At 37.6% G+C, this 26,246-nt stretch overlaps 1 protein-coding gene and 1 long non-coding RNA gene across 4 annotated transcripts in view; one reads left to right on the top strand and one right to left on the bottom strand.

The window, feature by feature from the left end:
- Positions 1 to 26,246, bottom strand: part of C2CD6 (C2 calcium dependent domain containing 6) — a 148,031-nt gene that overhangs the window by 45,186 nt on the left and 76,599 nt on the right. Inside the window, 3 exon segments of the mRNA XM_029225123.1 lie at positions 3,477 to 3,535; positions 6,837 to 6,869; positions 19,030 to 19,048. Of these exon segments, the coding sequence (XP_029080956.1) occupies positions 3,477 to 3,535; positions 6,837 to 6,869; positions 19,030 to 19,048 (111 nt within the window).
- Positions 1 to 26,246, top strand: part of LOC114896779 — a 65,934-nt gene that overhangs the window by 38,240 nt on the left and 1,448 nt on the right. Inside the window, exons 1-5 of one of the 3 annotated variants that reach the window (XR_003793921.1) lie at positions 10,804 to 10,877; positions 11,361 to 11,557; positions 15,060 to 15,210; positions 24,800 to 24,928; positions 25,402 to 25,557. This is a non-coding gene — a long non-coding RNA (uncharacterized LOC114896779). Of the gene's footprint in view, positions 1 to 10,803; positions 10,878 to 11,360; positions 11,558 to 15,059; positions 15,211 to 24,799; positions 24,929 to 25,401; positions 25,558 to 26,246 lie in introns of those variants that run through there. The other 2 variants (XR_003793919.1, XR_003793920.1) reach the window with 2 other exon arrangements.

Genomic DNA, 26,246 nt, shown 5'->3' with positions numbered 1-26,246 from the left:
GCTAAGCATAGTGGGGTATCTAATCCCAGTTTGAGTCTTAGCTGTCATGTAATCAGGAAATATTAAAGTCATTGGTAGTTTATTTTTATTTTAGCTATGGCTTTTTATGGCTTAGTTAGAATTTAACTTTTTGAAAACTTATTCTGTCACATGCTTTATGCAGGTTTTCTATGAATTTAGGTTTATCAAATGACTGCGGTGGCTGGCACGAAATTTTCCAACCTTGGATAATATAACTGAGTCAAAGTTGCGTTTATGGCTTAATTTTTATCACTGCTGTTTCCTGTGCAGGTGTGGTTGAGCAAGGCATTATGAGCTACTATTGTAGCTTTTTTTAATCTTTTAATCTTTATGATTTACAGGGCATTCTAACTGGGGTGTGGATGCTTGCATGTGTAATTTTATTAAAAGCTAACAGAAAGGCTAGGACCAAACCTATGTGTTTATGGAGTTAGTAAACTCACCTAGGTATTTTCAGTGCCTTGCTTTAAGTCTTAACTGCATTAACAGGCTGAGTTTGTATGCATGATTATGTGGTAATGTGTACATGATTAATTTGTGTATTTTATATTAGATTTAGTGTTGAATTTTAAAATTTAATTTTAATAAGAGTGGCTGATAAACCTAGGGAGATGTCTGTCTATATAAGTGGTATATATCTATGTAATTTATTGGTATGATTAGGGTTTATTTTACTTGAGTATTGAAATGTCTGTGTTTTGTTGGATAGATTAATTAAATTCTATGTATTTGTATGTTTCTTACCTTGTTTTTGGGGTTTGGTAGGGCATTATAGGCATATGGAGCATAGGGCTTAGTGGGGGGTAAGGGGATTTGTTAAGCAGGGCGTTTACCTATTTAATAAATGTGTACGTGTATGTGCGTGTAAATATGTACATGCACATGTACATGTGTGTAATTTCCTTATGTCCTGTAACCATTGACTGAATAACACCTTACGGTTGATAATGTAAGTCCAGTTACAATTTATTTCACTTTGTTAAGTCCTCAGATGGCCATAGCCGAGTCACAGCATCCCTTAAAAATTAAAAAATACCAAATACATGAACCACAGTTATGTGTGAGCATGGGCTGATTAGTCATTAGCCCACTGAGATGTCTTATTTAAGGGGTAAGGGTGGGCAATTTTAGGTGAGATGGTCCTAAAGTAAAAACCAGATGTCTGATAAAGTTCATTAATAGAAACCCCTACAAGTCATGGGCCCTGAGCTAGAAGAGAGACACATGCTAAGTGGGTTGATGGTTTCACGTGGCTTGCTGATTAAGCTTGTGATCTATTGGGTATGATATGCATGTTGACTGGAATTGATTTGACTTAATGTACTATGTACTATTAATACCATTATGTTCTATGTAATATCAATAATATAATGTACATGCTTATAAGCATGGGGCAGATAATTAATGCACAATTACACATATCATATATTATATATATATATAATATATGTACTTATATACATGGATATATACCATATGCTATATATGAAATACATTAGCTATTTATGGGAGGGGAAAATGTTATTTTAATACTGACATGGTACTTTAAGACTGTGGAAATGTCCCATAACAATTATCAGGGAATAGTTTTAAGTAGAGTTTCAGCTTTGGGTGCTGATGGTGGAGCTTGAGCTTTTTCCTGGAGTCCTAGGGAGATATATTATTCTCCTTTTCTGGTTTACAAGACCAGGGTAATAAATATACTACAAAGACTCTTCATATTAGGAGATTACTTTCAATAATGCTAGCTACTGGTATTAGCACTAGAATTAAAAAGAAGTATAAGATGGATGCTAGTTGTCCGGTAATAATGAAGTGGTGTTCTATGGGTTGTACTCCAATTCATGTTAATGTTAGTAGATCTGCTACTAATACTCGGAATAGGCACTGGCTAAGAGGTCAGAATGTTATACTTCATTGTTTGGATGTGTGAAATATTGGAATGAATGCTAGAATTAAAATTGAGAAGATTAGGGCTAGTACACCTCCTAGTTTGTTGGGAATTGATCGTAGGATGCATATGCGAATAGGAAATATCATTCTAGCTTAATATGGGGTGGTGTGTTGAGAGGATTTGCTGGAATATTGTTGTCTGGATCTCCTAGCAGGTCGGGTGAGAATAATTCTAGTATTAGTAATGCTAGGATTAGTTGTAAAGCGCCTAAAATATCTTTGACTGTATAATATGGATGAAACGGAATTTTATCTATGTCAGATAGATTCCTGTGGGGTTATTAGAGCCTGTTTCGTGAAAAAATAGAAGATGGATGGCTGCTAGGGCTGCGATAATAAATGGAAGAATAAAATGGAAGGTGAAAAATTGTGTGAGGGTTGCTTCATCTACTGAAAATCCACCTCAGATTCATTCAACTAGGTTTGTTCCCATTTAACTTCCAGCTAATAGTGAAGGGACTGGTGCCAGAATTCAAGTCTTCTGACTCAAAATCTTGTACTCTTTCTATAACAGTATGATGCCTGGTAGATTTATGCCACTCTTTTCCTAAATAAATTTTAGGCCAGTAATCAGATGGGATTTTTGTGCTATTTTTAGATGAATGAGCCTGGAAAAAGTAGTTTGAATAGCAAAACATTAAAATTTCCAGGACATTTTAATGGCTTATTGGGACAACTGGATTGAATATTAGAATCAGTAATGTCCTGGACAACTGGGATTTCTGTCTTTAAAGTGACTAAACCCTTCTGCGTGTAGTCCAAGACATTCTTATATCAAATTCTACTCCCTACAAAACAGTATTAGCATGGGGTTCCAGTGTCTTGGATTAAGGAGTCAGTCATTAAAAATTATGAGGAAAAGTACTGACAATTCTTTAAGGGCTTAGAATCTTCTCCCCTGTGTGAGCATGGTTCGTACCTACTGAGTGCAAAATATGAAGTAGACCAAGTTTTCCTTTCTCTTCTCGCCTTTCATCTCAGTGTTTCTTTCTTGCCCGATCCTCATCCCAAGCCACACAACCCTTGTTCCATTTGTGCAATACTGCTATTAGCCTGGCATGGCATTTAGACAGCTGAATCTTGAACAACTGAAAATTCTCACGGTGTAAAAAAAGGAATCCAGTACAGTTAATTTCAAGTATTAATGGAAAATTGGGATGAGGAGAATGGCTTCTGTAAAATTGTTCATGTCACAACAGCTGGGCAAAGATAGTTTATGCTTCCCTGGTGCTATTGTGAGTTGCCCATTAAACAACAGCCATTTTGGGAGAGGCAGAAGAATTAAATACTATAACCTGCTGAAGTTAATATTATATTTATATTGCTTTATAATAATTTATAATAAACTATGATAAATAATATAAATAAAATTTACTTATAATAAATTCACAAATTCACAATAAAGTATATGCTTTCTTGATGACAGAATATTCAGTAAAAATTAATTCAAAACAATGTAAAATGTTAACAATGGTTTTTAAAGGACATATCAATCTACTTACTGATTTTCCTTTTCTATTTGTATTTTTCTGTCCATAGGCCTTATCTTGCATTAACTCATCTGAAAAAGAGTGAAAAAATGATATAATTAAGTTAGCACTTGTGGCATTTGACAAGCATGTTCTTCAGACATGTCTCGAATGACTATGTAGCATAGCAGTTAAGGGCACAGGCTCTGGAGCCAGACTGCCTAGACTCAAATAGTCTCTGCAACAACTAACCATCTAAATTTGGACAAGTTATCTTGCCTCTCTCTGTCTCAGTTTTGTCATCTGTCAAAGGGTAAAGATCCTCTCTCATAGGATTGTGTGATTTAAAGGGCTAAAGCATCTAATACTGTGTCTGGGACATAATAAGCACAAATGAATGGAAGTTTTGCTGTTATTGTTACTATCGTTACTACTCCCTCTATTCTGACCCCTGACACACTGCACCCTTGGGTCTGTCATCTAGTAACTCTGACTACTAATTTGAATACCATTGTTAAAATACATAAAGTTATTAAATGTCATCATGCACCATACTTTATGTACATCAAAGATTGTCTTGTAGTCAGATTATAGTCAATGTATTGAATACTTCTACTTTTCTGGCTCAATGCCAGTTCAAAAAATGAAGTAAAAACAAAAAAAAATATCGCCATTGCACTCTAGGTGGTTCTGAATGTTTTTGAAGCTGTTAAAGATTAGGCACCTTATCAGCTTATTTTAGGCACCTTATCAGCTTATCAGCTACCTTATTTTGTAGCTGTTAAAGATTAGGCTTGACTGCATGTTTAAAAGATTGCTTTTACTAATCCTTCTTGGAGCCTCATTTTAGCCTATCCTCTAGCAGTCATTTGGGTAATCTTCCATCATTCATTTGCTATACATACCCAACTCTGTAAAGCTGTGTGGACAGACAATCTACATTCTAGATACATTTCATGAATAATTCTATATTTCCTTAATTCAATTCATGACCCTAGAGAGGATTCTTGTGTAATAAACTTAAAGAATTTATAAAAGTATGGAGTGCAACGACCATATTCTTCAATGAATTGTGGTGCTAGGCTAAAAATATGTGCATATATATCAGGAGTCAGAGGGTATCTATGAAAGTAGCTCCAAAGGAACTGGGCTAGGCATATGCCTCTAATTTGCTTAAAGGTAATGATAATTCAAGGAATTTAGCAAGAGTGCTGAACCTTACTAAATAAACTTTAATATACTGCATTTTATCTTATATAATGTATCTATAGAAGAATTAGGTTAATTATATAAGACTGGTCTACATAAATAAACTGAAGAGTGTAATGCAAAGTATAATAAAATCATTTAAAATATATATTTAGGAATCTTGAATCGTTTTTAAAAGGCTCTGTTCAGATATAAATTTAGGAATATAGCCTTCTAGAGAAATAGGAGACCAAACAGTCTTAAAACCATCTTTCTCATTTTAAAAATGAGAAAAAAATCCAGAAAAGTTATGACCTGCCCAAGAGCAAATAGGAGTGAACAATAAGAAAATAAGCCCTGTTTTCCTCCCTAAGCATTTACTTTTTAAAAGATACACCATAGATGTTCTTTCCAATTCTGTATTTGATTTGACACTGCTTATAAAGGCTCTTTACTCTTCAGAGGAGATTGGACCACTGGCTTGTTTCACAGACTTCTTTTACAGAATTGTCAAGCTACTCAGCCTTTCCATGCCTCAGTTGCCTCATCTATAAAACTAGTATAATAGCGTCAACCTAACAGGGTTGTATTTATGAAGATTAAATAAATTAATGTATGTGAAATGTCTACAAAGTTATGAAAATTATAAGGCAATATAAGGAAACTGCAAGGGAGTACTGAAATATTTATTCTTAGTATCTAGTTCCATTCTTTAATTTTTAAAATGGGAAAATTGAGGCTTTTATAAGACAAGTGGTTGCCTAAGGTCCAGAGCTAATTAGTGGCAAGGCAGGGGTGAGATCCGGTTTACCCCCTCAACAATATTTTCTATTATTTGATACACTATTTCCCCTTTTCAAGCAATAGTCAGAAATAATAAAATAAGGAGCTTGCTTGCTGTTCTAGCAGATTTACTCCAAAAGTTCTTTTATGATTAGAAGACTCCAAAGGATATTAGAATGAAAGTTTTGGAGGCATCATATTATAGGTACTCTCTTATTACTCATGAATGTTATTCCAAATGGTCACTTTCTCTTCTAAAATAAATAATAATTTAGGTGTACTTTAAATTTTTCCTGACATTTAAAGTATTCCTGGAACTGACATCCTTTGTTCTAAAATAGCTTCCTGTACCCCAATATATATTCTTAGAACTGTTATTATTGTGTAGAACAGATATATAAATACATATCCATATGTATGCATATGGATAAAAACAAACACATATATGGCTAAAACATTAATTTGTAATAATTTTCATTTCACGACATTCAACTATTCAAGATAAGTCAAATTTCCCTTTTGGGGACTTTATTCTAAAAATACACTTCTCAGTTACAATTTCATCTGATATTTTCCCTGTATGTCTTTTTTTTTTAAATATATTTTTTCATCTTCTATTTCCCCATAAGTTCCTAATTGGAGAACACTCTCTACTACTCAAGGATGCTTTCATGTTACAAAGAAACGTGCCTGCTTGCTCATCCTCCCTGTCAAGTGTTTTATTCTTATTTTCTCTTCATTTTAATTAGCTTACTACAGTCGTCTCTGGATGGATATTCAGTTACTACACAGTCATAACTGTCCCAATTGTTGAATATTAAAACATTTCTGTACTAATTTGTAAAAAGTTGCTGCCTCAAGATATCCAAGTATCCATCTTAGATTCATTGCCCTGGCTATCTTGATTCCCTTAGGAATCTCCCATTTCCTTCAACCCCAACATGACACAGCAGGGGACTTCCAGAACTCTGATCCAGCAGCATTGTCTGATCTGGTTGTTCCATGCTCACGCTGTACTAGTTGTTATCTTGATTATCTTTGGGTTTACTGATATATCAAATGTGTCTCCATAACAATATCACAGAACAATTCCTTGAATTAGAAAAACTTCACTAGATAGATCTATAGATAGCCAGAATGTTTGTAAACACAGATAAATGTATTAAATGGCTTAGTAATATTATATAATAATGCATGTAAAATAAATATTACCTAGGATCTTAAGGCCATCTGTATTTTGCTTTGCTTGATTTCCCACTAATATTGTAATTCCATAGGTTTTTCATGTCAGTAATCATAAACATCATAGTGTAATTTATATTTTGAAGGAAAGTCTTGATAGTAATTGTTTTACATGAGTTTATGTTCTCAATTTCACTGAATATTTGAAAATTACAACCATATATACAAATAATAACTTACCTACACCATTAGGGATATTTAAATTTTCATTCACTGTGCTACAGGAACAATGTGAACTCTGAAATAAAAATAGACCAGAAAAAGTGAATAGAAAAAAATAATTAAATATCAATATAATTTTTAAACTTAGCATTACTGATAGCTATAAATAATAATAAAATGAGATCTAATGTTACCATTTGGATTTATCTTATATAAGGAAAATAATTCATTTCTACTATAACCAGTACACCTGCAGGTGGTGAGATAACTTGCATGGCTGAAACATTGTAGTAGTAGGTTGTTGAGGTAGGAAATGGCAAGCATCAAAAAAGTACATGATACTACTTTGTATATTATTGATCTCTTCTTACTCCCCTAAGCCCCAGGGAACAAAAATAGTAACTTAAAATGTAAAATAAAAATAATATTAACATAAAAGAAAGCATATATCAAAGGAGAATGGAGAAGTGATATGATGGAAAATGGTAGAGTAGGGTGCTCAAAGAATTGGTCCCTTCACTGAAACAAATATAAATGTCAAAGGCTCACAGATCAACTATTTCAAACTCCATAATCTAATACAAAACTTATAGCAACCAGGGACTGGTTAATGCAAAAAGGGGCAGCTAAATTTTGGTGTTTTAAGAAATCTGTAAGGTCATTAGCTGGCCACTGAGATAACGGAAGAGAGACTTCAGTGACTGACCACAAATGGCAAAGAATTTACAGTCTTTGCAAAACAATAGTTTGGATAGGTCACTAAAGAAACGTGACCACAGCCCTCAAAAATCAACAACAGTACCCTAGAGATGGAGGAGAATTTCCAGAGTTACATTATAATATTTAAAATGCCCAATTTCCAACAAAAAATCACAAGACATACAAAGATATAGGAAATATGGCCCATTCATAGGAAAAAACTTGACAGAAATGGCCTGTGAGGAAGCCCAGATATTGAACTTAATAGACAAGGATTTTAAAATGACTTTCTTAAATATGCTCTTAGAGCAAAAGGAAACCATGGGCAAACAACTAAAGGAAATCAAGAAACCAATATATAAACAAAATGTAAATAAAGAGATAGAAATTATAAAATGGAACCAAATAGAAATTCTGGATCAGAAAGTACAATAACTGAAATGAAAAACTCTTAAGAAGTTCAACAGCATATTGAGCAGATAGAAGAAAGAATCACTGAATTGAAGATAGGAAATTAAAATTATCCAGCCTGAAAAGCAGGAAGAAAAAAAGAATGAAAAAAATGAACAGAGCCTAAAGGACCCTGGGGACAACAATCAAGTGTACCAACATACACATTATGGGAGTCAAAGGAGAAAAGAAATGGCCAGAAAGAATATTTGAAGAAATAATGGCCAGACACTTCCCAAAGTTAGTAAAGGACATGAATCTACACATCCAAAAAGCTCAACACACTTCAAGGAGGATAAACTCAAAGATATATACACCAAGACATAATAAAACTCCTAAAAGACAAAGAGAGAACTTGAAAGCAGCAAGAAAAAACGTCACTCATCACATATAAAAATTTTTCAATAAGATTAACAGCCAATTTCTCGTCACAAGCCATGTAAGTTAGTAGACAGTGGAAAGAAAAAGACTGTCAACCAAGAATTATATAACAAGCAAAACCATCCTTCAAAAATGAAGAAGAATCAAGACATTCCTGGATCAACAAAAGTTAGAGGTGTCTGTCACTATTATTTTTGTTTTACAAGAAATGATAAGGGAGTCTCTCAGGATGGAAGAAAACATACTAGACAGTAACTCAAGCCCATATTAACAAAGAACTCCAGAAAAGGTAACTATGTAGGTAAATATAAAAGCCATTATTATTATATTTTTGGTTTGTAACTTCTAAAATTTCCTACATGCTTAAAAACTTTTTATTTATTTTGCATTGAAATATAATTGACATACAACATTGTATTAGTTTTAAGTATACATAATGATTTTATATATGTATATATTATAGAATGATTACACAATAAGCTTAGTTTACATCCATCACCACACATTTATAATTTTTTTCTTATGATGAGAACATTTAAGATTTATTCTCTGCAACTTTCAAGTATACAACATAGTATTGTTAACCACCCTATACATCACAAACCAAGGACTTATCTCATAACCAGAAAGTTTGTACCTTTCAACAACCTTCACCCATTTCACCCACCCCCAAAATGCACCTCTGGCAACCACCAATCTGTTCTCTGTACAAATGAGTTTAGTTTTTTTGTTTTAGGTTTCACATATAAGTGAAATCATAAAGCATTTGTCTTTCTCTGACTTATTTCACTTAGTATAATGCTGTCAAGGTCCATCCATGTTGTCTCAAATGGCAGGATTTTCTTCTTTTTTACAGCTGATTAATACTCATTGTGTATGTTTACCACATTCCCTTTATCCATTCATCCACTGATGGACACTTAGGTTGCTTCCATATCTTGCCTATTGTGAATAATGTTGCAGTGAACATGGGAAGGCAAATATCTCTTTGAGATCCTGGTTTCAATTCCTTTGAATATATATCAGGAGTGGGATTGCTGGATCATCTGGTAGTTCTATATTTAATTTTTTGAGGAACCTCCATACTGTTTTCCAATGTGGCTGCACCAATTTACATTCCCACCAAGTGTACAAGGGTTCCCTTTTCTCCACATCCTCACCAACACTTGTCACTTGTTTATCTTTTTTTTTTTTTTTTAATAAATGCCATCCTTACAAGTGTGAGGTGAAATCTCATTGTTGTTTTGATTTGTAGTTCCCTGGTGATTGGTGATGTTTAGCACCTTTTTTTTTTGGTCATTTGCATGCCTTCTTTGGAGAAATGTCTGTTCAGTTCCTTTGCCTGTTGTTTAATTGGGCTAGGTGGGTTTTCTTGCTATTGAGTTGTAGTAGTTTCTTATATATTTTGGATATTAACCCTTCATTAGATATATAATTTGTAAATATTTTTGCACATGCTATGGGTTGCCTTTTCATTTTGTTGACTGTTACAGTAAGCAAAACTGTATATCACTTGTATAAAACAGACATATAAACCAATGGAACAGAACACAGAGCCCAGAAATAAACCCACACATATATGGTCAACTGATCTTTGAAAACCATGCCAAGAATCCACACTGGGGAAAGAATAATCTTTTTAATAAATGGTGTTGGAACAACTGGATATCCACATGCAAAAAAATGAAATTTGACCTTCATCTCATACCATACACAAAAATCAACCTAAAATGGATTAAAGACATAAGACCTGTTGCTTCTAGAACCCCAAAATATGTTGGGCTTATTTTAATGTCGTAGGTGCCAAGAGTTTCAAAACTGTTTCTTGATAGTGTCAAGAATGGAGCAGCAAAGCCTGACACCTGAGAGCAGGGAAAGGAGACAAGTTTAAGGGTTTTATGGTGGTTAAATGTTGGGACTGAGATGAGAGCTCCCATATGGAAGAAGATGTTTGTATGGCACCAAAAGAGGGCACACTTAGGACTTCTTATCAGCTTGCTGAAATGGGCCAGAAAGGAGCTGTCAGCAGTCAAACATCAATAATTAGAGTGAGGCTCTAATTTTCTGCATACAGGTCTTTTGTCTCCTTAGGTAGATTTATTCCTAGGTATTTTATTCTTTTTGATGCAATGGTAAATGGGATTGTTTCTTTAATTTCTCTTTCTGATCTTTCATTGTTAGTGTATAGAAGTGCAAGAGATTTCTGTGTGTTAATTTTGTATCCTGCAATTTTACCTAATTCATTGATGAGCTCTAGTAGTTTTCTGGTAGGTCTTTAGGATTTTCTACGTATAGTATCATGTCATCTGCAAACAGTGACAGTTTTACTTCTTTTCCAATTTGTATTCCTTTTATTTCTTTTTCTTCTCTGATTGCCACGGCTAGGACTTCCAAAACTATGTTGAATAACAGTGGTGAGAGTGGACATCCTTTTCTTGTTCCTGATCTTAGAGGAAATGCTTTCAGTTTCTCACCATCGAGAGTGATGTTTGCTGTGGGTTTGTCGTATATGGCCTCTATTATGTTGAGGTAGGTTCCCTCTATGCCCACTTTCTGGAGAGTTTTTATCATAAATGGGTGTTGAATTTTGTCAAAAGCTTTTTATGCATCTATTGAGATGATAATATGTTTTTTCTTCTTCAATTTGTTAATATGGTGTATCACATTGATTGATTTGCATATATTGAAGAATCCTTGCATTCCTGGGATAAACCCCACTTGATCATGGTGTGTGATCCTTTTAACGTGCTGTTGGATTCTGTTTGCTAGTATTTTGTTGAGGATTTTTTCATCTATGTTCATCAGTGATATTGGCCTGGAGTTTTCTTTTTTTGTGACATATTTGTCTGGCTTTGGTATCATGGTGATGGTGGCCTCGTAGAATGAGTTTGGGAGTGTTCCTCCCTCTGCTATATTTTGGAAGAGTTTGAGAAGGATTGGTGTTAGCTCCTCTCTAAATGTTTGATAGAATTATTAGCCCTTTTTAAAGTGGCTTTTGCAAACTGTTTTCAGACTGCAAATGAGCCAGAAAGCCAAAGACACGACCAAGAACATTTTCAAGCACTACAATAGAGTAACTGAAGTCGTCTGACTGGACTGAAAGTAACACGATAAACTGAAAAATTGTCAACCGATTACCCTCAAAAGGAGCCCAAAGTCCAGTGTTAGAAGCAGGTGGGATTCCTGCAATGAAGCTCTCTCACTGCAAGGTAAATGGGTCAACTCTTGAGGAGTCAAATCTGGCATGCAGTGGCAGCCTCTGCATCAGAAACTTTACCAAAGTTGACATCTTTACTTTATGCCCAGCTATGATGGTGGATGTGTTGTCATGTCCAGTACAATGATAAACCCAAACAGCAATGGGGGCAATCTGTGGAGGAGAGGCTCAATGAGCAGCTTGATTCCAGTCAGTCTCACGGAGCACATGCCCTTACTCTGTACATCTACATAACTCACCTAGATGGGTCTTTTAGTAGCAGCAATTTGGTTCTATAGTTTGCAGCCCCAAAGAGGGGTGTCTTTAACCTGCCAGTTAGTAGTTTTTCAAATGGCAAGCCAAGTAGCTAGACCACTGGAAATAGCTCCAGAGTAAGCAAAATGTAACAAGGTCTTAAAGTGGAGTATTGGCCAGAGTTCTGTCCAGCTGAGTGGAATAACCACATCCATTTTTGATTCTGCATGGCTGACCTTCAGGCTGAATAGCCACAGTAGCCCAATGTTCAGCTTATCTGAACCATGAGTGAACCTGGCCCAGGTATTTAGGAGCACATCTGTGAATCCAGGGCTCCACTGAGTCAGTGGCTTTGCTTCAGGTGGCAGAATGAAGGATAAGGTTCCACCAAAACTGGTTGCTGCCACTTTTTCATACAAAACCAAAATGATGCTAGGACCAGGTCAGATGCACTCCTGAACACACTACTACCATTTGACCAGAAAAGCCTGCTGCTTTAGGCCTTACTTGAAGCATGTTGATTTGCAAGTTAGGTGACATAAAGCGCTAAGTAGAATGCCCAAAGTGATGTACATATAGTCTCCCATTCCCAAAGAGTTCAAAAATATGTTGGGCCTCCTTTTAGGTGGTGTGTGGCCAAAGAGACAGCACTTTTTCTTTGACTGCCAAAGGAACTGAGCACTGTGAATCTGCCCACATAGTCTCAAGAAAATTTACTTGGCAAGCAGGCCCCTGAATTTGTCAGGGTTTATCAGCCACCTCTGTTGGTAGAGGTGTGATATCACCACAGTCAGGGCCTCTGAAACTGAGGTTTTTGACTTGCTAACCAATAGGACATCATCTGTATCTTTAGACATGAGAGGGTGGAGGCACTTATTTAAATCCTGATCCACCCACGTGTGGCAAATGGCAAGGACTTATCTACACATGGCGGTGCCTTGAATGGGAGAATTCCCTCTTGACCCTTTATGAATATTTACAGTATAGGCATGCAACACATCAATTTCAATATACAGTGGGCAGTGAGAGATATAACAACAGTACACGGACTCAGCAGAGAAGGCCCTACCCATAAGGTTACTTTAACATAACTTTTCTCCACACTGCAAGTTTTGCCCAAACCCTATCAGTTGATTTCAGATTAACCTACATGTTAGGAGCTACAACAGCTACACTAGCCATCAGGAGATTATTATTTCCAGACTGGGATCATAGGGGAACAAGGGTGTGAGGGAGGTTAGCCTTTGGCGGACAGCTGGAGCAGCAGGGAGGCCCCTTATCTCAGGGCTGGAACCCCTCCCCACTTGTGCACCTCCTTACTTCCAGAGTGCCTCTGGGCTCAGGAGCTCCTTTCCTTCTGGCACATTCTACTACAGCTCCACACTAGAGTCTCTGGGGCCTATATCCAACAGAGCTGTACAGCTATGTGCCCTTCACCTCCCAGGAAGGTTCCCCCAGGATACAGGGCCTTTTCCTGAAAGCAGATGAGGTCATCCCTTTCTTCCCCACCCCCACCTCCATCCCCAGAGGGGAGTGAGCAACAAATAAAGCTCACTGGGTGTTTTTCTTTAAATCCTGTCTCTCACCACTCAGCCTCTGAACAGTTATTTACAGGTAGGATAAGTGGAAGACGCCTACTGCTCGCCCCTTCCCCACCATCACCACCACTTGGGTGAGAGCACTTGCTACTAAAATCCAGGAAATCGCACATTCCCTAACCCAGCCTGTAGGGGCCCTTTTTCCTTCCTCTTCCAGAAAGCCTTGTCTCTTGTCAGTATCCCATTCTCATTGCCAAAACTATCAAGAACGGTACAGGTCCTAGGATTTTACCTACTTACAAGCTATGAAGCTCTCCTGCTACAGTTTCATGAATGCTAGCAGAAGACTCCCGAGTCAGAAACAAAGGACTTGATTATTTACGGCAAAAGCCCCATTGAGCCAAGGATTTTCTTCAGGGGCAGAGGGAGGAATAAGGTCTTCCCAAAGGTGTAATTGCCACATTTTCATGAAAAGCTGAGATACTGCCGGGGCCAGGCTGTCTGTGTTCTTGAATATACCATTTCCATTTGACAAGCGAGGCTTACTGGGCCCTTTCCACCTTGTTAGTTGCGGGGTCCAACTTGACCCATCCTAAAATAAGAATAATAAGCCGAAGAGTCACGGAGTTCATACAAGTAAGGTGTTCACTTTTGACAAAAGCTCAGTAACTCCTGGTACTAGGTAATCAAGGTAATAACTGCTTTTCAAAAGGGGTAAACCTGGTACCTGTGCCAAAGGAGAAGAAGTCCAAAACCCTAAGAGAGGTCTTCAGGCAGAGGCTCTAAATCAGCACAGAGATTTGTAGCTCAAAGGAGTCATTAGGACTGTAGGGGGACTTCCCTGGTGGCGCAGTGGTTAAGAATCCGCCTGCCAATGCAGGGGACACAGGTTTGAGGCCTGGTCTGGGAAGATCCCACATGCTGCGGAGCAACTAAGTCCATCCGCCAACAACTACTGAGCTAGCATACCACAACTACTGAAGCCCACGTGCCTAGGGCCCGTGCTCCACAACAAAGAGAAGCCACTGCAATGAGAAGCCCGTGCACCGCATCGAAGAGTAGCCCCCACTCGCTACAACTAGAGGAAGCCCGCGCACAGCAATAAAGACCCAACACAGCCAAAAATAAATAAATAAATAAATAAATTTATTTTTTAAAAAAAGGATTGTAGGGGCCCAAAGATAGTGTATCACAGCTTGCTGGATAGCTTCTAACTCAGCTTGTGGCTTGGGCCCCACTGAAAAGATGCTGATTTGTAGGTTAGACAAGATAAAGAACCATGTAGAATGCCCAAGTGAGGCACGTACTGCCCCTCATACAAGCAAGGTGCTGGGCCTTCTTTTACAGTGTTGGCAGGAGGGGGTGGGGCAAAGAGACAACAGTTTCTGTTTTTGCTTTTTTTTGACTGCCAGAGGACTGACATTATTAATCTTTCCAAATAGGCTTAATAAACTTTACCTGGTAAGTAGTCCCCCGAATTTTGTCAGGGTTTACTAGCCACTTCTGCTGGTGGAATGTGATAATACCATTTTCAAGGCTGTTGAGATTAAGGCTTTAGACTTGCTAACCAATAGGATATCATGCATATAGAGAAAGCTGTGGAAATCTGAATGTAGAAGCACTCATGCTAAATCCTGACCCACCCACTGCTGGCTAATGGCGGGTGAGTAGTTACCTCTGGGGGAGTACTAAAAACATACGCAAACTGATCTTGGTCCTCAGGTGTCAGCGGTACAGCGAAGGTGGTGTTGGCCACATCCAGGATAGCATACCAAACGCCATCAGTCTGGGCAGTGGATTCAGTTACAGTCACAATATCTGGAATGGCTTGGATATGGAAGCAACAACTGGATTCAGTTGGTGATAATCCACTGTAAGTCTCCAACTCCATTAGCAAATCTCACTAGCCACACAGGGATGCTGTACTGAGATAACGCATCTCTTATTTTCCCAGCTGCCTTTAAGTTCTTAATGGAGGCTGTGATTTCCCTCTGTCCTCCTAGGATTCTATAATTTTTCTGTTAGACCATCTGGGAGGGCACAGAGAGACAAGTTGGGTAGTGATTTATAATTCCCACCAGCACCTCTCTAAATATAGCTCTTCCAATCCCTCTGGCACTTATGGGATGGACACGAACAAGTATATAACACAATGATTCCTACTACACATTCAGATGTAGAAACAACAGTACATTCAACTGACCAAAAGAGCCCTATCCACAAGGTCATGTTAGTTCCCTTCCCCATTGTGAACCCTGCCTAAATTCTATAAGCTGAATCCAAGTGACTTTTCCTCCTATAGGTTCAGATAAGTTAGAGACTTGGGCACCCACAACCAACAGAGCCATAAAAGTTTGGGGTCCTTCCCTCCCTGAAATGCTCCAGTGAACTTGGATGGCTATTTAGGGCCTTCTTTCCCCTTTAGTGATGGGAAGACCTTGGCTCTACCTCTAATCATGTTTCGTCTTAAAAGAGCTGAGATTAAGACAAGGGGAAAGGGAGGTGTCATGCAGTGCAGAAGGAGAAAGCAACTCCATGCCATTTAACAAGACTTCACATTTACATTTAATTTTGGGTGGTGTAGCAGCAATTCATGGCTCGACCAAATGAACTTCTAATGTTATTGGTCTTTTCCAACACTCTATATCAGGCAGCACAGTCTTCATAGCTGACACCATCTGTTTCATCTTTGGGAATTCCTTGACTCAGCAGCCATCACCACACTGCTTTCTAGATAGGGTCTTGAGGTTTGTGTGTCCTCAGGTGACTTCAACTTGGTTTGCACAGCAGCACAACAGTGACCTACTTTGTGGAGTCCACATCAATCCAGGGCATCTGCTGTCCTATTAACCATGATGACATCTCATAATTTCTTGCCTGATTCCAACATAAGGGCTAAAGGAGTTTTCCAGGACACCAGAGCTGACTGCAAGAATTTATATTTCTTTGGGTCAGTTTCTAATTTCCTAGTGGATCACGTTCATTAACATTGTGTACCTAATTCAGGGCACTAAGAGCCTGAATACTAGTTAATGCCTATGTATGGTTTCCTACAAGAGTTCATCTATTTCAGGGAAGTCTCCCCAGGAGGGCCAAAAGTACCTTATAGCAGCCAGAACCCCCTACAAAAAACTCTGAAATCTTCTTGTTGTTTTGAAATGGATGTAAGATTGTCACTATATACTGCAGGAGTAGTTGGCCATAAGACGGCCCAGCTGTTGCCACCTTTCCTTTACAGGTACTACACAGTCTGTACCTTCATCTCCCAAACCAGCCAAAGTTCTAATGATTCACTCGGTTTCTGCTCATAGCAGTCATGAATTCCCATCCTGTCATCTTCAGTGGAGGTATGCATCTCTGTAACTGTTGTCAGAGAGTAGAACCTTCTGGCTACCCAGGACAGATCTTAGCAGTAATTGTTAAAATGGAACAGACTGAGGTGGATTATCAGACTGGCAAGGAAGTCTCCCCACCTGGAGGATAATTAACAACAACCAGGGCACTGTTCAGGCAGCTGATTTTGAACCTACTTCCTCACACCTGGCTTGCAACTGCCTCTCCAACTGTCCCTCATTAACAGGCAATAAAGTGGAAGGCTATTTATTGCCTGATTTACCATACAACTAAGTGTGTTCACTACCATTGTCCATGGGTTTCCCCGAAATCCAACTGATCACATGACAACATCATTATCTATCATCCTTCAGAAAGCCATGTCCGTCAGTATCCCATCTTATCACCAAAGTTGTCAAGAACTTACCCTACTTGTAAGCTACCAAGTTAGCTTGCCACAGTTTCATGGATGCTGATAGTAGACCTCAGAGGACAGCTTATTACTCAGAGCAATTGCAGTAACCAGAGTTTAAGCATTTTTGCATCTGTTCCTCAAGCCCTAATACCCACAAGGTGATGTGAAGAGGACCGCACCTGCACAGGCAATGGATTACATTTCAGGACAGGAACCCTGTGCCTCTTACAAGATGTGCAGAAATGCAAGAGAAGTATGGAGAACTGTCCCCCAACAAAAGGGAAAGATTTATGGAATGATGTTCATTACATATTAACTATTAACGCTAGTAATTTCCAAATGGCAGAATTATAGGCTCTTTCCTCTTGCATTTTTTGGGGAATTGCTTGAATTTTTATAAGCATGCATCATTTTCAGCTCTGTATTTTAAGAAGTGCATTATGAACATTCAGGTCAAGATGATAATTTGAGTTTTTACAAAGTCCCTGTAAAATGAGCAGAGAGATACAAAAATAGAAGAAAATCTGTATGCATACTAAAAAACTGGGAAGATTACTAATTAGACTTAAGGCAGGAATTAGAATTCCTCTAAAATGGTTCAACTAAAGAGGCTTTAATATAAATGAAAGTTGTATGTATGAATAGGGAACCAATAAAGGATATTGAGGGCAACAGTGAGAAGATGTTATTGCAGCCAGAGCCCAGTGATATGATAGCTGGAGTCATGGAGGTTGGGAGCACCCAGTAGTAGCTGTAGATATGAAGGAAAATCCATTGCCAGAACGACAGCACCAAAGTAGGAAGAGAGTAGGACAGAAAACCCCCAAATTTTCTTTCCCCTCTTGCTCTCCAGTATCCTGGCAGTGCTTGTCATTTGCTGGACCTAACTGGAAGTCAGCTAGAGAGAGAGGCTGGTGAGGCAGCACATAGGGGTCATCCTCTTCAGGCAAAACAAAACAACAACAAAAATAACAAGACAGAGAAAGGTGGAGAATAGATTAGGGTGGGGAGGAGATAGAAAATAATAAGCACAGGTACTGCCCACAGTCCAAAAATATTTCTGTAAGATACAGTCAAGATGAAATCAGATTGAAGGGTTGACCAAGCAACCTGGAATTTACTAAATTCAAGTAAAAGCCTGACTTGAAAGAAAGTGAACAGAATCCTGCCCCCCTCAATGGAAACACACATTTCCTCAAATTCATAGCATCTGCAATTAGTCTAGGGTACCAGCTAAGTTAAGGTTCAGTGATGTGCTCTTGCATGTACTGCTTCAGGTTGTATATATTTTTTCCTATTCCTCACAGGCAACTGAAGGCCTACTGCAATGTTAAAATTATTGGAAATAGAATATGACTCCTTTCCCTTTTTCTGGCACCAAAAGATTTAAATGAACAATCTCTGATAAAGTCCATCTCAGATACCAAAGCCAAACAGACCTTCCAGAGAAAAGTGTGAACAAAGGGAAAAATGATTAGAAATTTTAAATTATCTATTTCAAAAGAAGGTCTATTTTCATCAATTGGAAAGGTTTCCCCTTATTCCTATTTTTAATCTCTGTTTTATAGTCTCAGTTTCAAGAACTTATTACATCTGTGAAAAGAAAACATATAGATTAGAAAAACTTACCAGTGAAAAATTATTGAATTAAAAATTATAGTGGATAAAATAATTGTAAGGTGCATTTCACTTGCATGACTTGGGTCGACTCGAAGTGCAGAGTTAGCAGAGACAATGAGTTTGGAAGATCATGGCATGTTTTCCACTAGTCTACCAATCATTATTTAAGGATTTAAATTTCATAAATGGAATTCATGGCATAGTAAAGGCAATTAAATTCAAATGGACGGGACTTGCTGGCAAGATGGAGGAGTAGAAAGATGTTAGCTCACCCCTTCTTAGAAGAACACCGAAATCACAACTAACTGCTGAACAACCATCAACAACAACAAAAAAAAGAATGCTGGAACCTATAAAAAAAAATACCCTACACCCACAGACAAAGAAGAAGCCACAACAAGACGGTAGGAGGGGTGCCATCGTGACAAAATCAAATCCCATACCTGCTGGGTGGCCAGGCTCCTAAGCCTGTGGGTCTGGCAACGGGGGCTGCGGGGAGCCACCAGAAAATCTTTGAAGGTCAAAGATTTGAAGGTCAGTGGGGTTTGATTGCAGGAATTCTACAGGAATGGGGGAAACAAACTCCACTCTTGCGGGTGCACACAAGGTCTAGTGCACCACCAGGATCCAGAGAAAAAAGCAGTGACCTCATAAGATACTGGGCTAGACCTACCTGCTAGTATTGAAGGGCTACCCATGGAGGCTGGTGGGGCAGCTGTGGCTCACTGCAGGAAAGAAGACACTGGCAGCGGCAGTTTTGGCAAGTACTCATTGGCGTGAGCTCTCCTGGAGTCCACCATACCCCCCACCCCCGTGAAAACCTAGCCACACGCAACAGCCTGTAGGCTCCAGTGCTGGTATGCCTCAGGCCAAACAACAAACAGCATGGGAACAGAGCCCCACCCATCAGCAGACAGGCTGCTTAAATCTTCCTGAGCATGGCCCTGCCCACCAGAGGAACAAGAAAGAAGAACAAACAAAGGCCAAAGATGGTAGAAGAAAAGAAATAATCATAAAGATGAGAGCATAAATAAATGAAATAGAGATGAAGAAAATAATAGAAAAGATCAATGAAACTAAAAGCTGGTTCTTTGAAAAGATAAACAAAATTGATAAATCTTTAGCCACACTCATCAAGGAAAACAGGGAGAGGTCTCAATTCAATAAAATTAGAAATGAAAAGGAGAAGTTACAATCAACACCACAGAAATACGAAGGATCATAAGAGACTACTATAAGCACCTATATGCCAATAAAATAGACAACCGGGAAGAAATGGACAAATTCTTAGAAACGTACAGTCTCCCAAGACTGAACCAGGAAGAAATAGAAAATATGAATAGACCAATCACAAGTACTGAAATTGAAACTGAAATTTTAAAACTCCTAAAAAACAAAAGTTCAGGACCAGATGGCTTCACAGGCAAATTCTATCAAACATTTAGAAAAGAGATAACACCTATCCTTCTGAAACTATTCCAAAAAAATTGCAGAGGAAGGAACACTCCCAACCTCATTCTATGAGGTCACCATCACCTGATATCAAAACCAGACAAAGATACCACAAAAACAGAAAATTACAAGCCAATATTACTGATTAACATAGATGCAAAAATCCTCAACAAAATACTAGCAATCCAAATCCAACAATACATTAAAAGGATCATACACCATGATCAAGTGGGATTTATCCCAGGATGCAAGGATTTTTCAATATCCACAAATCAATCAGTGTGATACACCCCATCAACAGATTAAAGGAAAAATCCATATGATCATCTCAATAGATGCAGAAAAAGCTGTTGACAAAATACAACAACCATTTATGATAAAAAACTCTCCAGAAAGTGGGCATATACCCACTTTCTGGGTATATGCCAGATGAAAGAGGGAACATACCTCAACATAATAAAGGCCATATACAACAAACCTACAACTAACATCATACTCAACAGTGAAAAGCTGAAAGCATTTCTTCTAAGATCAGGAACAAGACAAGGAGGTCCACTCTCTCCACTTTTATTCAACATAGTTTTGGAAGTCTTAGCCATGGCAATCAGAGAAGAAAAAGAAGTAAAAGGAATCCAAATTGGAAAAGAAGAAGTAAAACTGTCACTGTTTGCAGATGACATGATACTATACGTAGAAAATCCTAAAGACCTACCAGAAAACTACTAGAGCTCATCAATGAATTAGGTAAAATTGCAGGATACAAAATTAACACACAGAAATCTCTTGCACTTCTATACACTAACAATGAAAGATCAGAAAGAGAAATTAAAGAAACAATCCCATTTACCATTGCATCAAAAAGAATAAAATACCTAGGAATAAATCTACCCGAGGAGAAAAAAGACCTATACTCTGAAAACTATAAGATGCTGATGAAAGAAATCAAAGATAACACAAACAGATGGAAAGATATACCATGTTCTTGGACTGGAAGAATCAATATTGTCAAATGACTATACTACCCAAGGCAATCTACAGATTCAATGCAATTCCTATCAAATTACCAGTGGCATTTTTCACAGAACTAGAATTAAAAAAAATCTTAAAAATTTTTAAGGAGATACATTTTTTATGGAGACACAAAAGACCCTGAATAGTCAAAGCAATCTTGAGAAAGAAAAATGGAGCTGGGGGAATCAGGCTCCCTGACTTCAGACTATACTACAAAGCTACAGTAATCAAGACAGTATGGTACTGGCATAAAAACAGAAATACAGATCAATGGAACAGGATAGAAAGCCCAGAAAGAAACCCATGCATGTATGGTCAATTACTCTATGACAAAGGAGGCAAGACTATACAATGGAGGAAAGACAGTCTCTTCAATAAATGGTGCTAGGAAAACTGGACAGCTACATGTAAAAAAATAAAATTAGAACATTCTCTAACACCATACACAAAAGTAAACTCAAAATGGATTAAAGACCTAAATGTAAGGGTGGATATTATAAAATTGTTAAAGGAAAACACAGGCAGAACACTCTTTGACATAAATTGCAGCAATATCTTTTTTGCATCATCTCCTACAGTAATGGTAATAAAAACAAAAATAAACCAATGGGACCTAATTAAACCCAAAAGCTTTTGCACAGCAAAGGACACCACAGACAAAATGAAAGGACAACCCACAGAATGGGAGAAAATATTTGTAAACGATGCAACTGACAAGGGATTAGTCTCCAAAATTTACAAACAGCTCATGTGGCTAAATTCAAAAAAACAAACAAACAACCCAATCAAAAGATGGGCAGAAGATCTAAATAGACACTTCCTCAAAGAAGATGTACAGATGGCCAAGAGGCACATGAAAAATGCTCAACATCACTAATTATTAGAGGAATGCAAATCAAAACTACAATGAGATATCATCTCACACCAGTCAGACTGGCCATCATCAAAAAGTCTACAAACAATAAATTCTGGAGAAAAACATGGTTTGAAAGCATACATGCAGCCCAGTGTTCATTGCAGTGCTGTTTACAATAGCTAGCACATGGAAGCAACCTAAATGTCCATCAACAGAGGAATGGATAAAGAAGATGTGGTACATATATACAGTGGAATATTACTCAGCCATAAGAAGGGAGAAAATGGTGCCATTTGCTGAGACATGGATAGACCCAGAGTCTGCCATACAGAGTGAAGTAAGCCAGAAAGAGAAAAAGAAATATTGTATAATATCACTTATATGTGTAATCTAGAAAAATGGTACAGATGAATCTTATTTGCAAAGCAGAAATAGAAACACAGATGTAGAGAACAAACTTATGGATACCAAGGGGGGAGGGGAGTGGGATGAATTGGGAGATTGGGATTGAAATATATACATTACTACATATAAAATAGATAACTATTGAGAACCTACTGTATAGCATACTATTTCACTCATACTAAGTGAAATAAGTCAGCCAGAGAAAGACAAATATCATATGATATCGCTTATATGTGAAATCTAAAAAAAATGATACAAATGAACTCATTTATGAAACAGAAACAGACTCACAGACTTAGAGAACGAACTTATGGTTACCAGGGAGGAAGGGTCGGGGGGGGGATAGATTGGGACTTTGGGATTGACATGTACACACTACTATATTTAAAATTGATAACCAACAAGGACCTACTGTATAGCACAGGGAACTCTGCTCAATATTCTGTAATATCCTAAATGGGAAAAGAATTTGAAAAAGAATAGATACATGTATATGTAAAACTGAATCCCTTTGCTTTACACCTGAAACTAACACAACATTGTTAATCAACTATGCTCCAATGTAAAATAAAATTTTTTTAAAAATTCAAATGAATGAACAGAAGGTTAATGATATCACACATACCACTCCCTGCCTTCCTTAATCCTAGTCTTCAGCAGGCACTAGTGACTTTAAACTCAAAAACTCATAAATAATCAGAGCCTTTATCACTACTCTTTATAGAATATGGAATTAATCTCGCTGCCTCATGCCTGATATTTGGTATGCTAGAATTAGATGCTTCATTCACCTTGAAAGTATTAAAATAATTTGTATTTCCCTAGGACCAAATGATTTTGATTAATCACATACAATGAGGCTCAGGGATTATAACATATTCAGAGATTCCAAAGAAAATGCCTCAAAACCCTGCAGTATTTTTAATTAATTAATTATTTCAACAAATATTTATTGAGTGCCCATCATGGACTCATCACTACTCTAAATGGTAAGATACTGTGATGAGTAAGACTAAATCCCTACCATTTGGAACAAAGTCAAGTGGGAGTGACAGACAATAACAAGTAAAGAAACATGTAATATGATACCAGGTAATGATACATGAAAAAAATAGAGATGGGGTAGGGTGAGTGAGTGGATAATTATTTTACTTAGAGTGGTCAGAGAAGGCCCCTCTAAGGAGGTAACAGCTGAGTAGAGACCTGAATGGTGTGAATGAATGAACCCCAAGAAGATCCGGAGAAGAGCATTCCCATCAGACAGAAGAATAATTGTGGTGCTACTGCTAACTGTGCTGATTATACAGTAACCACTCCTGATACCACCCTGTCACAACAGCACCTGAATTCCGCTTGTAACAGCAAGGTATACAGCCCCAAATGATGAATCATTATTGACAACCCCATTCCATTTTGCCAAATGCTAGTTTTCTCATTCTCCTTTGAAGCTAAACATAGTCATGTAAACTAATTCTAGTCAATGGGACATAAAATCTGCTGGAGGGTTATTGGGTAAATTTCTGTTTCTTTGTAGAAATAAAAGGGGGCAAGTGCAAAAGAAAACTTGAATGTTCTACCCCCTGCCTTGATCTACAAATGATGCCTAGGACTGAAGCAAACATCCGGTAATAATGAAGTAACAAGCAGACTGTGAAAAAGAGGAAAGATAAGAAAGAGCCTGGTTCCTGGGTCCTTAATGACACTGTTAAGCCACTAAACCAATGCCAGGAATCCCTACCTCATGACTTCATTGGTCAGGTTCCAATGGCATTGCCAGTAAAATGTAGTTTCAAAGTCAAGATCACAAGGCCATAAGAACTGTTGTTAACACTTCAAAAATATTTAAGGTAGTATCTTACAGACACATTTGACTAGACAAAAAATATTCTAAGTATCTTAGGGTGGCCTCTTAGACCCTCTCTGCTAGACCAGAGAGCTTCTAAGATTCTTAAGGATATGTTTTAAAGATATGTTAAGGATATGTTTTAAAGATATTTGGGGGTGTAACATTTGGCTAAGGTCATAATTTGATACCCAGGAAACCCGCAAAATCTCTAAGATAATCATAGTATCTTGGACTGAAAGGAACAGAAACAATTTAAAATGCAAAGAGGTTTCTGAATTCTTAACTTTCTACAGATAAGACATAGGCTGCAAAGCTACTCAGCTACAAATATAAGCTCTTTCTTATGGAAAAAGATTCTCAGAGGGCAGAGCCAGAAGCTTCCGAATTACTATGGCTCACTGACTGCTATATGCTTCTCTTTACCCTTCCTTCACCTTTGGAATGTAAGTGCCTGTTGTTATCCTATTTCTGATTCACCATTGTATGTATGTAGTGGACAGATAACTGGTCTCTTCAATTCACAGGTCTTAAGATTGAGAGAAGCCATGCTCAAGAAGCTTCATCTACCTGGATCTGATTTAGATGATGAAATTCTGTACTTAAGCTTGAGCCTAATGCAGTAATGGCATGAAACTAAGAATTTTGGAAGCAGAGTAAGTGTATTTTGCATGTGGGAGAGAAATTACTTGGAGCTAGAGATGGTTAATCTGTGGATGACCCCCAATGAACAACACCTTCCAAAATTCATGCTCTTATGTAGTCCCCTCCCATATTGGGTCAGGGCTGAGCCTGGGACCTACTTTAACTAACAGAATGGAGTGAAAGTGACCCTATGCTAGTACAAAGCCTAAGTCTTAAGAGTATCTGAAGCTTCTGTTTTTGTATATTGGAAGCCCTGAGCTGCCACATAAAAAGTTCAGTTGCCCTGCTAGAAAGACCACATAGAGAGACAATATGAAGAGGTTGCATGGACAAGGGGAGGAATAATCCCTAAGATTACAGAGAGAGAAACTGAGACACAGAGAGAGAGAGAGAGAGAAGTTGAGAGAGAAGAAGAGAAACAGGCACATCAAACCAGATGTCCATGCATCACAATTGAGCCCAGACCTACGGCTGTTTCCATCAGGGTATAAAACACATAAGTGAGCCATAATGAGTGTTCCAGCCCAGTCAAGCTCCTAGATGACTACAGGACCAGCCAACATCAAGTGGAGCAAAACAACTACCTACCTAAGCGAAGTCAACCCATAGAATCTTGAGAAATAATAAAATGGTTATTTTAAGCCACTAAATTTTGGAGTGGTTTGTTATGGAGCAATAAATAATTCACTTATCAAATGAAAACTGAATATATTGGAAGTCAGATTCAATAAAGAAATTAAAAGGCAAACCACAAAAACTATGAAAAAGTATGTGCCATGAATATACAAGGTTATTATCTTTATAATAAAAAGAGCTCATTATAAAACCTAAACAACATCACCAAAAACTCAACAGAAAAAAATGGACAATCTACTCATCTACTCATAGGGAAAATCAAAATGGCTAATAAGCATGAAAATGTTTTAATCATTATTTAAAATATCATTAATACTCAAATATCACTGGTCAGAATATAAAGTGGCACAATCTTTCAGGAGAGCAATTTGTCAACATGCTATTTCTATAAATATATGAGGAGATAATCACAGACACAAATAAATAGGTAAAAGAATATTAATTTCAAGCTTAATGTCCAAAAATATAGAAACTATTTTAAATTACTGAATATCAATATTTGAGGCTATCCTGCACCTTGCAAATTTTAAAGAAAATTGAGGTAACATGCTTATAATATAATATCAAGTTTTAAAAAGCATAATATAAAATTATACATATATAGTTTGATCCAAGTTTTTAAAAATAAATAAGAGATATACATATGTGGGCTTCCCTGGTGGCGCCGTGGTTGAGAATTTGCCTGCTAATGCA

Source organism: Monodon monoceros, unplaced genomic scaffold (assembly GCF_005190385.1).
Source record: "Monodon monoceros isolate NGI ecotype Baffin Bay Population unplaced genomic scaffold, NGI_Narwhal_1 Super_Scaffold_16, whole genome shotgun sequence".
NCBI classification, from domain to species: domain Eukaryota; kingdom Metazoa; phylum Chordata; class Mammalia; order Artiodactyla; family Monodontidae; genus Monodon; species Monodon monoceros.
The sequence above is the reverse complement of the archived record's forward strand: the minus strand, read 5'-3'. Positions and strand labels throughout refer to the sequence as shown.